Source organism: Nesoenas mayeri (assembly GCF_963082525.1).
Source record: "Nesoenas mayeri genome assembly, chromosome: 2".
In the NCBI taxonomy this organism is placed as follows: domain Eukaryota; kingdom Metazoa; phylum Chordata; class Aves; order Columbiformes; family Columbidae; genus Nesoenas; species Nesoenas mayeri.
Genome location: NC_137543.1, coordinates 34,402,966 through 34,420,817, shown reverse-complemented (window position 1 = coordinate 34,420,817; position 17,852 = coordinate 34,402,966). Strand labels below are relative to the sequence as shown.

General features: G+C 38.9%; 1 protein-coding gene across 1 annotated transcript; it reads left to right on the top strand.

The window, feature by feature from the left end:
* Positions 1 to 1,222: 1,222 nt before the first annotated feature.
* LY96 (lymphocyte antigen 96) lies at positions 1,223 to 6,111 on the top strand (the record flags this gene model as incomplete). Its single annotated transcript, XM_080339322.1, has 5 exons — positions 1,223 to 1,316; positions 3,085 to 3,174; positions 4,107 to 4,235; positions 5,075 to 5,127; positions 6,003 to 6,111. The coding sequence occupies 5 exons, from the start codon at positions 1,223 to 1,225 to the stop codon at positions 6,102 to 6,104; spliced, it is 468 nt and encodes a 155-aa protein (XP_080195448.1). The 3' UTR covers positions 6,105 to 6,111.
* Between the last annotated feature and the right edge of the window lie 11,741 nt (positions 6,112 to 17,852).

The window sequence follows — 17,852 nt, the reverse complement described above, 5'->3', positions numbered from 1 at the left end:
GTTTCTACAGCTGGGACTTGCGATATTGCTGGGTTTGTGCAATAAAAGCTGACTCAGTTTTGTGCACAGAACTGATACAGTGGATACAGGGAAAATATGTTATTCTTTGTGTATTGCACTAACAGACAGAGATAAGGATGGGTATCTAATACTAAACGTGCTTTAAGAGATTTTGTTTTAGTGCTTCAAGCTTGAGTACCAAAATCTGCAACCTAGGCTGTTTTCAACATCCTAAGTTAAAACCTGTCTCCTAACCTATTTCCAGTTGTGACAGGTGGATTCTGTGTTCTTATGGAAATATCTCACTCAAAATTTGACAGCTTTTGTTATGAATTGTCCCATGGTCAGTGTCCACCTGGACCCATGCCTGTGCACTGCACTGACAGCACCAGAGGGTGGTCTCTGTGCTCTTGGGCACAAGGTGCAGCACAGCTTCTCCAGCAGAGACCATAGGGAAGAACATGGGACAAGGTCCCAGGAGGCTGGGAGACAGACGTGAGACTCATCAGTTGTAATTTTTTGAATTTTTAAGTTTGCTTTCACTAGGAAGTATAATTGTGATAGATACAGCTTTGAAGACGATAGCTGAGATAGCACAGAACATCAGTGGTTCTACTCAATAGCATGTCAGATGGCTGCATTCAACTCCCATTCTCACCTCCATTTGGAAATACATCATCTGATTGCACTTCTCTGGAGTGCTGGCATGTTCTGAAAGCACAGTGAGCTTTGCAAGAGATTAGTTCTGAAAACTTGTGAGAGTTACTGACTTCTATACCAATAAACGAGTGATCTTGCTTGTCATAATTTTGGGGTTTTTCTCTTCTTTATTATGTACAGGAAACTCTGTGAACGTTTGAAGTTATGCCTTAACAAATGTTACGTCTGATGAGTCAATTAGACTTTCCCTTTATGTGCTTTTGGTAATCATTATTTTACTTCTCCTCACTTCCCCATTTCACACAGTCTTCTCTGTCATTTTCCACTCATGGCTTGAGCTGCGTTGTGTGGGGAATATATAACAACAAAAGCAGAAATTATTTTTCTTCACAAAATTTATGATGGTAACTGATCATGCTGCAGTAGGATTAATTAATATTGCAGAGAATTTGACAAAATATTCCCTGAGGACATGTGACTGAGGGTGACTGTGCTGAATTTTTGTTCCTCTTTCCCCAAAACGCAGTTTTATTTCATTGCATACTGAACAACATAAGTAACTATGTTTGGACTTCTTTTTTTAATTTTATTCACCCCCGGAGTAAGTGAATTTCTTTGTACGTCGTCAGATTTAGAACTGTCATATACTTTTTGTGGTAAGTAAAAAAAAAAAGCTTATTCTTTTCTTACTGGAGTTTGAACAATAATTACTGTAGTCTGAGGAAGTGTGAGCTTTTTTTCAAATATTTTTCTTTGATGAACACATAAAAATAAGTTCATCTGGAGTATATTTCTCTTATTAATTACCCTATTATAAGAATTATACTCCATAGTTATAAATGTTACCACAATGCTGGCTGCAGTAGCTAAGAGAGAAGTATGCTCTCAAGTAAAGCAGACATGTTTCAATGCAGGAAAAGTGAAAATATAAGAGATTTAAACTTGTTTTGTAAGCGCTGTATTGTATAAATTATCCACATTGATTTAACTTATATATTACAACGAAAAGTACCTGGGAGAAATGGGAGAATGTGATATTCTGCCAGCCTGGGGGATCAGTTAATATCTGGGACAGCATAGTGTGTCTCTTCTTGCTGTGTTCATGCTGTGGGCCACTGAATCTGGGTAGCTGACTGAGGTTTTTGGTTGATTCTACAAGAGCTTAGCACCTCCTTGATGTCCGTGTTGACCGGGCTCAGTGTACCCATGGAGACCCTGTGACTGGAAGGTGAACTTTGAGGAGATATTTCACAAGGACGGGCCTATGTCTTTTGAAAATCTGTGTGCATTACCAGTGGATATCACCTGCAACACAGCTATATAAACTGAGGCACAGGGGGGGATGTTTATTTTGGGTACTTTACATTGATACTCATATTAAAAACTGAACAAGGATAAAAGTGGCCATACTTAAGCTCACGTAGAAAACCTTTGAGGCCACAGTGAGTTCTGTTCACTCATTCCCTTGTTGTAACTTCCTGTGCGTAGCTGCATCCGCGATGACAAGCTGACTGCTGGTTACCCACAGCCAGATAGTTTCCCTTTGCATGCCCCTTGCTCTAATCCCCGAATTGCAGGACAGAACCCTTCTGTGTAAACCATCCTGCCCACCATCCTGTTTGCTGGTGGGGCTGGCACAGGGACCCCCCTTTCCCCTCTGGGCCCACGGCAAGTGGGGCTCTTCTTCAGCCTCAACACACCAGGGAGGACAGAAGCAAGCTGAATTGAACAGACTTATTTCCTAAAATTCAAATTTAAAAAACACTGACTGGAAATCCTTCCAAAGGCTGTCACTGAGCAATTGTTTAAAAAATTAAAATGTCAGCTAAAGGGGTGTAAACTTGGTTAGATACAGGTTGTATGATGCTTTGTCACACTGTGTCTGACACTGCGTTGTGCAGTGCTGGCTGGGTCACTCATGAAGCAAATCTACTCAAAGGCTCATTTACATTATCCTGGGAAATATGCTGGTACATGAAAAATATTTTTAGCTGTTGTTGGCGAGTTTATACATTAGATTCCACGGTTAGCATAAGTAGGGATATTTTCAGCAGAGGACCATGCTGGCTTACTGCTAATAAAAAGTACGTAACTAACTTCAAAAGAGAAATAAAGGTACTTTAACCTTTGAGTTTTGTGTGTGAACTATCATCAACTGAATAATTGACTTTTTTTGCTATTTAAAGAAATATGATATTATTTTTGCCATCTAAGCATATAAATAATTAAGAATATAATTAAAAATTGTATATTTAATATTTAATATGGATATTTATATTATACAATTGTATAGTATACTCCTTATATTAAATACATTTTTAAATGTGCATGTGTTTATTGTGCGTGTGTATATAGGTATATTTAAATTATTTTCCTAGAGAAGCCTATTCACACTACCGATATAAAATACTTTTTTTCCTGTAGATTCTATGGCTCATGATTTCATGTTTAATCTGACACCTTGCAGCATCGTGAACATACCCATCTGGAGTCTTGCTCTTACCTGGATTCCAAGTGAGTCCCTCTTGTAACTAGACAATTATATTTCGCAAATGCAAAAAACCCAAATACAAGGAAAAAGCCAACACTTTATCCTAAATGCCAAGTGATTTAGGAGATCTGTGATTAAAAATGGAAGAGATAAACTATAATGATGGACAGAAATGATGATTTGTGGAAATAAGTGTGCTTGAGTTTTAGTTGTTGGAGCAGTTACCAGAGCTCTGTGCGCTACCTGTCACTGTACATGCAAATTTGAGATGGTTTAAGTGCAAGAGCACTTGTCGGGAAGAAGCAGACAGGATTTGCAGCACACAAGCTCTTATAGCCTGAAGAAGATCCAAGTCTTTTTAAGAAGAGGGAATATCATTAGGGTATCCAAGTATGACAGGACTTCTGCTAAGAATATGTGTGTTCCAGAAGCTGGAAATGGTACAGGATTGTGTATGCAAACCCAACTTTAATCTTTAAACACGGCTTTAAGCTCACAAGCTGGATTACTTATGAAATAGCTGTATCATAAACTTCACCTCCTGAGTAAAAACTTTGGAGCTAGGCTAAGTTTGCTTCCCTAGAAAGATGGCTATCAGTATTCAGGAGAGTTTGTTTGCAATACCTGCTTAAAGCGACAGACTTCATCTGAGTATTTATTTAGGTTAGCTGTGGAGCTGCCTGGACTCTGTTGTCTTTGCTGAAGAAATTAAAACAGATTTGGAAATTGTTCACTCAAATATTTTTTAGGACTGATTTTTTTTTTGTTGAAAACCAGCTTCTTGTTTATCTGGAAGTAATAATTTTCAAGACATGTATTTTCGTTAGTTTTGGAGGAAGTCTTTAAAAAAAATACTATCTCAGAGAAAAATAGTTTTTATTTAAATATTGTGTTTGCATGTATGTCTTACCCTCCCCACCAGCTTTCTTTTTATCACTAGCAATGTCTTAACTAGGAAGTGACATCGCCTTTTTGAAGGTCATCTTCAGAGTCTGGTACAACGGTGCCAAAGCATTACACTGGAAAGAAGTCCTCTGCAGTGGAGTCGACGATGAGTATTCAGTATGCGGAAGGCTGAAAGGAGGTTGGTGTGAAAAACACATGATGCCTTTCCCTTGCCTGCCAGGTTCCTCCACCACAGGGCAATATCCAGCCAGCCCCTTTTCACCACTAAACAGATTTCTTAAAAGATTAATTGATCAACCCATGCAGACAGATTTTTTGTCTCTGCAATTTAGACTGATTCACCTTGCTTTGCAGGCAGCAGACTTCAGAACAGGTGGTTCTCCAGTGCCAGAACCCCACTAAAATAGAGAATTTTCAAATTCTGTGCTTTAAGATCCTTGTACTGCAGTTTCCATCTCAATAAATTATGATTAGTAATATCCTTAATCTCATTATTACAGTTTTATTGTTCACATCTCTAAAATGACATGGAAAGACTACATTTGACTGGACTGTACAGGAAACTCGAGAAGAACTAGGGGCACTACTTATATTCATAACACAATTTATTTAAATAGGTGTTTATATGAGCTTTTAAAGAAATTCTCTACACCCATGTACAATACAGTGCCTTTCTTTTATTCATTAGGGAAGAGTCAATGCTGTTGTAGGGGCTAACCAACATTAACATGGCACAGGCTCAGATCCAGAGAATTCAGGTAGAATGTCAGACTAAAGGCCAAAAAGACCTGCAAGGAACATTGGAGTAAATTTCTATTTTCTAATGCTGTTTAGACAAATATTAATAGGTAGAACTCTGGGAGAAGAAACAGGTGAGGGCTTTATCACTGGAAGAGTAAATGGCATTGGCACTGCTGCTGAGAGATATGCCATATTGCTTTGAGGTTATTTAAGAAGTTTGATTAATGGCTTTATGATTAAGTAACCATTTATATTATAACCATCTCTGTTTTACAGAAACAGTTGCGACAGCATTTGACATTAAAGGTGCAAGAATATCATTTCCAAAGGTACTTTTCAGCATTTTATATAAAGAAATAACAACAGTAAGATCAGGTACTTAGACGTGTATATTTTCTGAAAAGAGATGCTCACCCAGCCTGCAGAAAATGGCAAAAGGGAACATCAGAAAACTTTCCCACGCTTGAAGTGATGACTCCAGATTGGTAGTATCTCTGCAATGGTAGATATCCCCAGGTTATGACTCTACTATTCCTCCTTCATTTTATATAATAAAAGACTAATTAACTATCAGTTAATATCACCTTAATAATTCCATTTTGTTTGGTAAATGATTGTGTTACCTTTTATCTGTTTGAGTAAATCTATTAATATTCTTTCTGCCCATTTCATTCTTTATTTTATGATCTCTTCACATATTTCTGTGTTCTCTAAAACCCTTTTGAAAGATTTGAAGAGGGTTAACAATATCCAAAAGTAAAAGCAATGCTCCAGCATTGAACTAGGAGCAGCACCAGTCCTCAGGTTAGCCTGCTCTTATCCAACACCTGCCTCATCAGCTGCCTGATACTTCCCAAGACTCTTATCGTCCCTATTAATCCCCACAAATGTCACCAAGGAGCTCCTATTGGAACAAAAGCTCAGCCTCCCCTTAGCTCAGAGCTCATGGGCCTCTTGAAAGAGGATGCTGACAAGTGAAAGCAGGACTGCAGCTTGCTGCTGTTCCTTAGTAACCTGGTCATGAGAAGAAAGTTGAGCACTATTTTGTTATGTACGCATATATCTGAATATACCCATGATAACAATCCATCATGGGAATCTTTCTTTTTCAATCCTAACAGGAATCACCAGAACCATTCCAAGCAGCTACTTGGACAAGAACAGGCAACATTATGCACTAATTCTTTGTCTTTGCTTATTTTAGGGCAATTATGATATTGTCTTACAAGGATACTCTGATGATTCTGAAAATAATATGATTATGTGCTTGAATCTCACCATGATAGTAAAACAAGACCCTTTCTGAATACAACAAACATTTCAAATAAATCCAGAATGTGGAGATCACTTCTGCAAGCAACTGGAATCTAAGCTGTGAAATAATGAGGACACTAATTTTCCTGAGTTAGAATACACCGTGTACTGCCTGGAAAGCTACACAATGGATAGTGTTATCCATTTATAGCACTGCTGTAATCAGATGCTCAGCGAACATGCAAAAAATCTCTGGGATTTTTTTTCTCAGGCATCCTGAATAACAGAATAACCCTTACTGGATGTCAGGTGGAGGACTGTATTTCAGTGCTGTACCTTGGGTTATGGAAAAGCCAAGTCCTTCAGACTGCACCAAACTAATAAAATAAGCTTTTAAGTTTTGAAATGCAAGAATCAGAAGTTCGCTAGTACTCAATATATAGCAGTATTTGAATCTAGAAAATCCTGTTGGCTTGTGTGGTGTTGTGGCGGCTTCTTTTTTTTTTTTTCTTTTCTTTTAACAATAAAACTTGTTTGTACAATAAATTTGAGAAATGTTTCTGATTCTCCTGTAATTTTCTGATTATCTTTAGAGATGTTCCTAATGTTCTGCTCCGTTTGCACCAAGCCGAACCATAGGAGTTGAAATTTGTTATGTGGTACTAGCTGATGTGAATAACATCTGAAGTGGTGTATGTTGCCAGCTACACTGATCCTTTACGGCTGAATTAAGCCCTCCAGAGCTGTAACTGCAACCCCGTAGCGTGTCTTCAGTTCTTGCTCAGAGTCTGAGGGGCACAGACTACACAGGCTGTCCCCTTCGGAAGCAGGATGAGAGTCATTGCAGGTTAATATTTTCTCAGTCACTTGCATGGTCTTGCATGTGCATCTTTTGCTTACTTATTAAACTGTCTTTATCTCAACCCATGACCTGTCTCACTCCCAGCAGGAGGGGCGTGTTGGTGGTGGTGATGAGCGAGCAGCTGCGTGCTGCTGAATTGCTGTCTGGGGTTAAATCACAACACTGGTGCAGTGTACTAACACTTTCTGCCTTCACACAGGTGCCCTCCTTATGATGTTAGGATGTCATGTCCTCTTTTTATTCTCGGCCTCCAGCCAGTGGTTGCTTAGTGAGTTTAGACACTTTTCTGTAAGGAACAGGCCAGTGCTGAAGGTGCAGGTTGTGCTGGCTGCTAGGTCAGGCTTTGTCTAGCATCCTGCTTCCAAATGCCTGAAAAAATGAAAAATCAGAACAGACCAATCCTCTTTCAGGCTCCTAAATACCAAACGTGAAAATTCACAAAAGTGAAGGTTTAATGTCACTTTGCACACCAAGAAAATTCAAACTGAGTATCAGAAAAAGAAAACCACCAAACCCCACACTGAAATACTCCCTTTAAAAATTGGTTTCAACATAGCTAGTTCAGCAATCTAAAGCAAAATCGTCAAGAGCCAATAAAAATATAAGAAGTAGAAGTGTGTTATGGCTGGACACAAGAAGACACTCGTACATCAAAGTGTCAGTGGTAAAGCATCTGTGCATATGTTCAGGCCATAGACCATTCCATGACTATCACGGCAGCTCCTGCTTACTTTTGAAACAAGTTACCAGAGTTGCAGTTAGTTCCGTCTTAATCTAAAATATCAATCAAAACCAGCCAGCTTGATAACCTATTCCTACTTCTATGTTGCTCAAGTAGTAGTACCTGTCTAGGGAACAGTGTCTAGGGAACTTATTGTTTGATGTCCCCATGTAACCATTTCACAGTGTCCAGCGAACACCAGGTGAAGCCTCAAACCAGTTTTTAGTGACAAAGTGTTCTGAGATTTTTTGCCACCCTGAATTAATCTGAGTATTAGAGAAAATGTTTTGTTTATTAAGCAGCAAATTCCATAGGCAGGAGAAACTTAACAGCTCCTGGGAATCAAGTACATTCATGTGCTCTGTTTCTCATAAGCACATGTTTTAAAGCCCTATAGATGTTACAGAAAGTTTACAGTATATGGGTAGAAATAAAATTTCTGCATCCAAATAGGGACATTTACAGACAAATATTCAATAGCTTGCACTGCAGACTTTTATAGTGTAGATCTTCAGCTGAAGGGTTTTAATTATATATACCAGCAGACAAGGTTGTGAGGCAGAATGCAAGAGCCACAACCTTATAAAGCAAACACCTTTAAAAGGCCTCAAGCTCTTCTCTACACATCACTGAAGGTTTCCACTTATTACAGTGGTGGTGGCTGCTGCACCACATTCCCCTCATGGGCAAGAGAAGACAGATTTTTTGCAAGGTATTAGACCAGGCAAATAACCTTCCCCAAAATCACTGTAGGGTGGAGGACACAGCTGAAGGCAGAGCTTTGCTCTGGGTGTCTGTTTCCTGGGTCAGAGCTGTTACAAGGCTTTCCTTTCTCCTGCTGTCATCTGGAGGTGACAACAGTCAGCATTACACTTGCTTCCTTTCCAAACTCTTACAAGCCCATACTCAGGGCTCTACAGCAAAGAGGAGTCTACTTTAGGATAAGGTGAATTGCTTGTACTCAGTAAAGACTGATCTGAACTTATCCTTTTTCTTTAATTTATTGGGTCAGTAAACTTTGATCCATTTTTTACTTAATTTCCTGGCTCCAGACAGAGTTTGAATGGTGTCTATGCTGTGAAGCAAACCATTCACTAGGTATTTCATGCTTAAAACACTCAGCGAGACATACAGGTCCCAAGATACCTGTGTTTTGCCAGGAATTCCAGTGAGTTGTGCAAAGCCCCCTCCTCTGCAAAAGGAAATAAATCAAGGAAGGTCTTTCTTGTGTGTGGCATACTTATCTGAAACTAGTATCTAAAACCTTCACAAATATCTCTTTTTCTCTCCTTCATTACTGTTGTTTTTAAGCGGCTGTCAGGATTTGCTGCAGATGGGAAAATGGCTTTTCTTCACCCCCTCACCCTCTGTCACCAAATATGTAATTATCAGAAGAAACAGTTCCTGTAGAAAGTGTTTTTCAATAAGAGCGCACACTTTTTGAGCTCTGTTATTACGGTTTCATTTGATAAAAGCAGCAAAGCATGCATAATTTCAAACGAGAGCAGTCCTGCTGACTGCAATAACATACACATTTGCTGGCTGAAAATGAAACATCATTTGAGATACATAAAGAAAATTCCACATAATTAATGTATTCCAAGACGAGATCTTGTTTCTAGGAATGTACTGGAAAGCATAAGCAATCATTCAGTCACCAGTTAGCTTAGCTGGTAAAACGCAGGCATACTTTTACTGAACAAATAAACTATGTGGTGCCTGCAGCAAAAAGGGGTTGGAATTGGTGGTGCAGGAGCTTCGTCCTGATCTGTGTTACAGGCATCGAAAGAGAAATATAGCAGCATGAGTCCCTTTTGCACCATTTTTTCTTGGCGAAAAACGCTAGTAATTGCCTTGGAAGTGTCAATGCAGCATGTTGTGCTGAACGACTTCAGCTGCTTCCTTCTGCCCGCATGTTCCTGCCAGCACAGGGAGTTCAGGGGCAGCAGATGGGGACAGTGACATTTCTAATGGGAAGAGATGAGGAAGGAGGGTGGGGGGGGGGGGGGAGGGGGGAGCAGCTCCTGCCTGCAGAGCTCAGGGGAGAGAGGGCAGGAGAAAGGAAATTTAGAAACTCTCCTCGCTGGCATTAGAAATGACTGAACTTTCGCAATCCTGGAAAATAGTCACCGGTCACAAGTACTTGTCTTGTGGATCCCAGGCACAGGGGCCTTGCTGCATGCCTGCTCTAGATGGTATGTCCGTAACCTCTTTTCTTCAAGATACGTTTTACTATTGGCAAAGAGAGACCATATATATATGTATATAAATATATATATATTTAATATACATACATATATACACATGTATTTGGCCAAATAATTTATAACAGCTTTCCAAAGCTTCTGTCTGCAAAACCAAACCTTTTGTTTGTTTGTTTTCCTGGGCTGCCTTAGCTACAGGTTTTGCATTTTTAAATTTAAATTTCTTACTAAGAAAATTTATTGCTGACATAACTAAGAAAGCAAAACTTTTAAAAGCAGCCCTGTCTCTTTGTTCACAGGAGGCAACAGTCAGTCTTTCTGAATATTAGGGTCTCATCTACCCATTTTCTGTCCTTCACAAAACCATCAAGTACTACAGAGTTGATGATCATTTTTTTCCATGCTTTTTGTTCTCCAAGAGGTTTGGCATCTCTTCTGAAGAAGTACCTCCATACTGATTAAGAAGTTGGATTAATTCTTGTGTATGTTCTGTTCAGCCAGATTCAATTTACATTTTTCACTGTATATTACCCATATTTTTTGTATTTTTAATATAGCAGTATAGTTTAACCACTTCAGTGATGCAAATTTTTAAACAAAACAAACAAAAAAATGAAACAACAACAAAACCAACCAACTCAAGCAGAAAAATAACCCACAACTTTACAATAAGTAAAGATAAATACAGAAAACCAAAATTTTGGCATTAGTCTTCCAAAAGCAATAGAATTGAAAAATCTGCCCTTTACTTATAAGAGACATAAAGGAGAAAATAGTCAAACAACACATAATGAATATGAGAGTGAGCTTTTGTTCACTTTGACATTAAATTAATTTGACTCTGTTTCAGAACGACCCGACTTTATTTCACATCTGAATATCAGCTGAACAAACTGGTAGTTATCTTCTGTAATCATATATCACACTGAAGCAATCTGCCCTGTGTCTGTGGATGTTGCATGTGGTGGAATTTTCCTCATTTCTTTAAAGCGTTAAAGATGCTTTAATAGCAGAGATATAACATAAACAGAACAATGAACATCATTAATGAAAGTTTCACATGACAGTTGCAATATGCTGTTTTGATTCCCCAAGCTACCTTCCAGTGACTCTGACTGCTGGATATACAGTTTCTCTAGCCTGTAACAGTTCTGGTGATTTTAATATTATAATTATGAAGGAAAGAGGTTCCTAAAAAAATCCAAAGTAGAAAAAATCATCTCAGATGAGCAATAAGGAAAAAAAAGGGGTTGTGTGAAATACATAATTTTAGTAAATTCATAATGTTGTGTATTTATTTTGACAAAATAACTTAAAAATAGTGGGCTTCAGCAAGATGCTGAAAGGTGCTTCAGCAAATAAGAAATATATTTTTACTCTTTTTTTTTTTTTTTGACAAATTCGCATTATTCAAGGGAAGTCTGTTGTGCCACAAAATTGTTGTTATTCTGCTGATAAGCTAAGGAGTCCAGCTGTGATAGTCATTCTCATATTAGTATCTCATATTAGTATCTGCTCAACAATTGTTGTCCTATAAGGTGTAGGTGCACAGCACAGCTCTAAATGACTCTATATGCCTTCTTCTGGAACTGATGTGCAAAGGGCAACATTAAGACTTTATAAACAGTAAAACAGGAAGCAAGATGTTGAGAGAAGTAGATCAAACCATGTATTTTAACTTTGTAAATTAAAATTTTGTTTTAGCACTTTTGGTTTTATAGGAAGCAATTATTATAACAAACAGAACAAATAAACAGACCAGTATGCCTCCTCCTTATGCACCTTTAAGAATATATGGCTAGGGTAAGCAAAAGATTAGAATAAAATGGAACAGAATAGAATCAAGTATTTTAGTTGAAAGAGACCTACAATGATCAGCTGCCTGACCACTTCAGGGCTGACCACAAGTTAAATTCTATTTTAGTGACATCCTGGACCTGACTTGACAGTTTCTGGTTAGCCCCATCAGAGGTAGAGTATCTCAAATCTTACTGAAGCTGAGAATTGGACATACTCAGCATTGTATATTTTCATATGCACCAATCTTAGTATAGTCATAACACAGATTATTTTATGTAAGTGTAGATGAGAAGTCTGTGTGAAAATGAAGAGATGATATTTACTTCCAGGGTAGTATTGGGTCTTCTGCAAAAAGTAGCTTGGTTCATGATGCCGAGCCTGGATTTCTGTGAGTGGACAGGGAACTGCTGGAGAAAGTCCAGCGCAGAGCCACGAAGATGACTGAGTGGAGCATCTCCCATATGAGGAAAGGCTGAGGGAGCTGGGACTCTTTAGCTTGGAGAAGAGACTGAGGGGTGACCTTATTAATGTTTATAAATATATAAAGGGTGAGTGTCACGAGGACGGAGCCAGGCTCTTCTCGGTGACAACCAATGATAGGACAAGAGTCAATGGGTACAAACTGGAACACAGGAAGTTCCACTTAAATACAAGAAGAAACTTTTTCACAGTGAGGGTGACAGAGCACTGGAACAGGCTGCCCAGGGTGGTTATGGATTAATGTCTGGAGACATTAAAAATCCGCCTGGACACCTTCCTGTGTAACTTCATCTGGGCGTTCCTGCTCCAGCACAGGGATTGGACTAGAAGATCCTTTGAGATCCTTTCCAATCCCAAACATTCTGTCATTCTCTGATTCAGTGAGTGGGCCAGGAGAGCAGCAGGAGGGAATGACTTCTGGCCTGGCCAGAGGGGCAGCACTCTACAAATCCATGGTCACTGTCACTGTTGTGATGGGAGTGGAAACATGACTGCTTTCTGTTTCACTGCTACTCCATTGATAGGTACAGCTGACCAGTGTGACAGGTCATTCAAAAATCACAGTGAGCTAGCGGAGAAAATATGGATTAAAATTATGAATATAATTTCAGTTTTGAAAATGTGGAAGAAAATAAGGAAGAACATACAGGTGGGGTAAACAGTTACAAAAAATGTACAGTCAAACACAAGATGTTTGAAATATTTATAGATAAAACATTGCAATATCAGTGAGTCAGGCACTAATATTAGGTTTATTTGAAAGAGAAGACTTTCTCCAAACATTCTGTCAATACAACAATGATGACTAAGACACCATAGTTTTGTGAGAAGAGCTAAAATTCACCATAAGCTCAAGGTATTCAGCAATTACAATCATAACAATCTGGGGTTTTTTTAATAATTGGATTGCAGTAGTGCCTTCTGTAAGTAGCTTGTAATCAGGACTGTTACTTCCCTGCTGCGTACTGTATAAATATTTATGAAATTAGTAAAGTAACATCTTAAGAGTTCTTTGAAATGTGAATCATGGCCAAATCCAAAGCACCTACTAAGCATTTAGTCCCAAGAAAGTGAGACTCTTTGACATCTTCAAAGAGCAACCCAGAAATCCCATACAAGGAGGGGACTGGTTTGGTGTAGTGCAAGATAGCTTTTTGCTGAGGATGGCAGACAAATGGAATTTCCACTGCAATTTCCACTGGAATTCACATTTCGAAGCATTAATAGCCTGGAAAGCATATAGCATGGCACAACAAAGTATATCCTAAATAAAAAAATTTTGCTGGAACACTAAGCAGAAAATAGAGCCAGATATCTAGTGGTGGTGAATCTTGACCTTATGCATTATTTGGATGTTTAAATTGATATTACATGGATTTGACACCAAATTCAATCTTTTTTGCAGCGGTCTCACACTTTTCCAAGGAACATCACACTGACCACAGTTCTGTGAAATATAAGATGGTAGGCAAAATGAACTGCCTTATTTTCCACCACAATGAAGTATGCAGCTGTGTTATTAAAAAGATCCTAACACAAGAAGAGCATTGATGCAATCTTTAGACCAAATAACTGTCCCTTTCACTGACTATTTTCTCTATTTTTAGTCTTGATCTGGAGGCTAAGAGGCTAATCTAAGAGGAAAGCAATTTATTTTTAGGCTCATTGCCCTAACATTCACTGTAATCAGGTGGAAATCTTTCAGTCTGCTGTTTCTTGGTGGGACTAGATTGTTCTCCAGCTTCTCAGAGGTCATTCACTGAAGCCACTGTAGGCTTGTGGACCTGAGGAACAGCAGTGTCACTTCTCAGTGACTGGGGTGTCTGCCAGCCAGCACTCAGCACTTTCCTCTCTGCAGGGCTGTGAGCCTTCACCATGCTATGGGTCTGAAGTAGTCTGGTCTTAGAAATTAATCTGTTTTCCCTAAGCTCACCATGGTGTCTCATTGTTTGCACAGTAACACAGAGAGGATCTAGCAGTAGCATCACCACCTCGACTTTCTACACATGCTAAGTTTTTCTGCCAAGAAGAAATAAATATTAAAGGGTTAAAAACCAAAGCTGACCCTCATCTTGTTAGGCTACCACATTCTTCAAGTTCTTGATATTAAATCCCCTACATGAAGTTGTGAGTATTCCCTTTTCCCTCCTTCCCTTAAAACTGTGAAGCAATTTGCAGACTTGGAGTTGAAGTGAAGGCCTCCCAACTTGGTGAGGAGTTTGCCCTATTACTGGGGGTGCATTTTAGTTACTGCAGAACAGGAGGAGTTTTCACACAGTCCAGGAACCGCTACTTTAGGAATGTATATATGCTAAATAATGAAACTTATAATAGTCTGCAGGGTACATTTTTTGAGTTGTCAAGAGAGCATTATTCCATTTAGGGCATCTTGATGTGCATGAGAGCAAACTGCACGATGTTGCCTGCATGCTTTATCTTGGTTTTACTCTATTCATTTCTGTTGGGGAAAAAAAAAAAGACTATTTACACAGGTAAGATAAATACTAAAATGTTCAAGAAAGAAATTGAATGTGCTGTGTTCAGGCTTTAAATTCTTAATAACTCTGCCAAAGTTGGTATCAAGCCCAGAATAAAAGGAGGAGGTTGGCTGCAAGTTATTGCCTCACTTTCTAAAATCAACGACCACTCTCTGAATTACAGTGCTAGGAGAGCTTATCCTCGCTGAGGATTGACAGGTTATTATCTTGATGAATAAAAAATGAGCAATCAAACGTGAAATGAAACTGTACTTGGAATCAAATTTTACACATCCTTAAGTGTGACACAAACTTGCTTAAGTCAATGAAGCCATTTTTCAGAAGGATTTTTACAGCTTGGCCCTTGATAAGTGCCTACACATAATATGCACTTATCACTATGCTCCTAAATGACTCAAAAGACTAGTAATGTGGCAGAAAGCCTCGCACCTGTAGACTGTCAGTTTGAATCTATCAAGCAACCAAAAGTCTCTCCTGCAAGAAATTTTATGCAAAAACTCCAAGCAGTGCTAGGAGAACATTAAAGCTGCATGCACAGTTATATGCTCAAATCAGGAAGGCCTGTCACTCATTTTTGATGTTCCCCCTTCTGCTACAGCCTTCCAATTCAGACTTTAGTAACCCAATCACATATCACCTTTTGAGCAGTGTGGTACAGGATTTTTCCTCGAATCTGCAGAAATCTTTGCTTTGATGAACAGAAATCTTTATTCAGTTTCTGAGCACCACATAAGCTTATCGCCATCTAAGTGAAAGGTCACAAAAATAAGCACACGTTTGAGTGACACTGCATATCACTGTCACTGTCGTGATCAAGGTTTAGTTGCACTGAAAATGTCTTTCCTGAAAATCAATTAAGTTAAAATACTGAAGCTGAAAGAAGAAATACCTGTTCAAACTATGTGGAAGTCAGTCCCTTATATAATCAGGAATATCAGTGATTGCTAGTTATAGACTAAATAGCTTTTGCCTCCCGGGACATCATTTGCTGTCATCAAATGAAGTGCAAGAAACCTAGATGCTCCCTTAGCCTTTTCGCAGGAAAATATGAAGAGGAATATGAACACCTGGACAAGAATCTCTCCTAAAGACAAGTTCTATTGTCTTAATTTTTTCCAGGAAACTCCCTCCTTGAAGGTCTCTTGTTTCCTGCAGATCTTTCCACATATTAGCAAATTTCCCCACCTCTCCTTACTCCAAGACCTACTATGCAAGAATGTCCCATAACACAGAGGGGTTTTTCCTCATCAAGTGACTCAGGGTCTCTCAACTCCATACACAAGCTAAAGTTTTGAAGAAGGTTTTGTTGCAGGATTGCCCACTGGCTGAATCAGCACCTTTCTACACACCCTGTGAAAAGAAACCTAAATGAAGATGGTAATTCCTGTAGTGGTCACACATGTTTCTTCTGCTGCAGCAGGCAGAGTTTTTCTTGGCTTAGTTGTGTAGTGAAACTATCTGTAATGCCACAGGTGCACTTTAAGGAAAAGATGAGTCAAGACCCCTGAAAAATCCTGTGCAGCTTGGAATAGAATGAGCTGGAAAGTCTGTGTAACATTATAATTTATTGGGATTCTGATTCCTGGTCAGCACTTACGACGGATTCTCTATCAGGTCAAGTGTTTCGGGATTTGTTGTTGGGCTGGAGATTTAGTCACACAGTACTGAAAGCAAGATAATAATTTTCTTGCTTAGAATAAGGTGTTCTACCACTAATTGAAACCAGACTAATTAACTCAGAGAGTGACTAACCACACAAGCAGAGTTGTAAGAAAAAGCAGTAGCAGTGATACTGAGCCACTGAGGAAGCATGCAGCACGATGCACTCAAGGATCCCGTGTCCACAGAGGTCTGTACACTAATTGTGGCAAAAACTGTCTGTGGTTGATCAAGCACCTCCACAGCTTGATGCTGAGGCCTCTGGTTGCAATGGTGAGTGTCCTACCAGCAATCTCCTGTGCTGCACATGCCACCGACATGCTAGAGCTGCATCAGAGCTGCTTTTGTGGGCACCAACTTGAGTCTGGGCTCATGAACACCCCACTTGCTCTCCCCTGCTCCCTGTTTGTGCTGAAGAAGGAAAAGGAGCCTGTCTCATCCATTGGTACGGAAATGGAAAGTCATCTGGATCTAGCAACTGCTGTAAGTGCCTCTACCCACAATTCAGCATCAGCCTGAAAGTAAGGCTGGGAAATATTATTATTCAGTGAAAGTGAAGAGCTTCTGTCATCTTGGAGCTGTTGTTTCTCTCTCTAGCAGGGCTGCTTTGAATATTAAAGAAACTAATAGTGATTCAAGTTAAAAACTGTAATTCACATTTTTGTACCAGCCTAGTGTGCTTATGCTGTGAGAAAGGAAGAGATAATAGAAAACTATCCAAAGCTTGTCTTGCAAAAGTGAACAAGTTCATTAAGTTGTACAGTGCTGCTGTAATAAATGTATTTTACAGTGCAAAGTGACTCCGATATTGGCATTTGGCATAAAGTTACTGTTCTGGTGAAAGCAGAAGTAATATCTTCTTTAATTTTAATTAATAATTTAATTTAACAGGAAGTATCTTTTCTTTAATTTTTGGTTAGTTGCCTGGAACACTGCTGTGAGTATATCCTGCAGTGGCATGTCCAAGAATATTATTTTTAGATGCAGCTTTGCCATTCTTTTTTACAGGCCTAGTATTCATTTTAAACATTTTTTCTTGCTTCTGCTGCTGTCTTCAGTTACCAACCCCATATCAGCCACATGCCCTTACACATTCTTTCAATTTTTCTTTTCATCACAAGGCCCAGCTCTTCCATTCAAATACCTTCTTCTTTAAATTTTATTTTATTTTAAACTGCTAAACTAAATTTGTTCTGCATTCAGCTTTTGCATATGACACATACAGCTAAAAATGATTGTTCTTTTAATCAGCGAATGCTAGAAATATTTATTCATAATGAAAACCAGAAATAAAGATAATAGCTGATTAAATAAATCATGTGTGTGTGTGTATGAGTATGCATAAGTATACATAAAAGCTTTAGCAGAAGGCATAGCAAAGAGGCTGGAGCTTCTTTTTAACACTAGCTGATGCAGCCACCTGAAGTAGTCACCTTGCTGTATATGTTCCCTCCACTCTCCCCGTTTAGGTCAGGGCCACTAGTACCTTTACAGTACGAATATGTTGAGTTTATTAGGGTAGAAGACATTTCTGTGGAAAAAGGCCCTAATTACACCTCTCTGTTTCCATTCTATA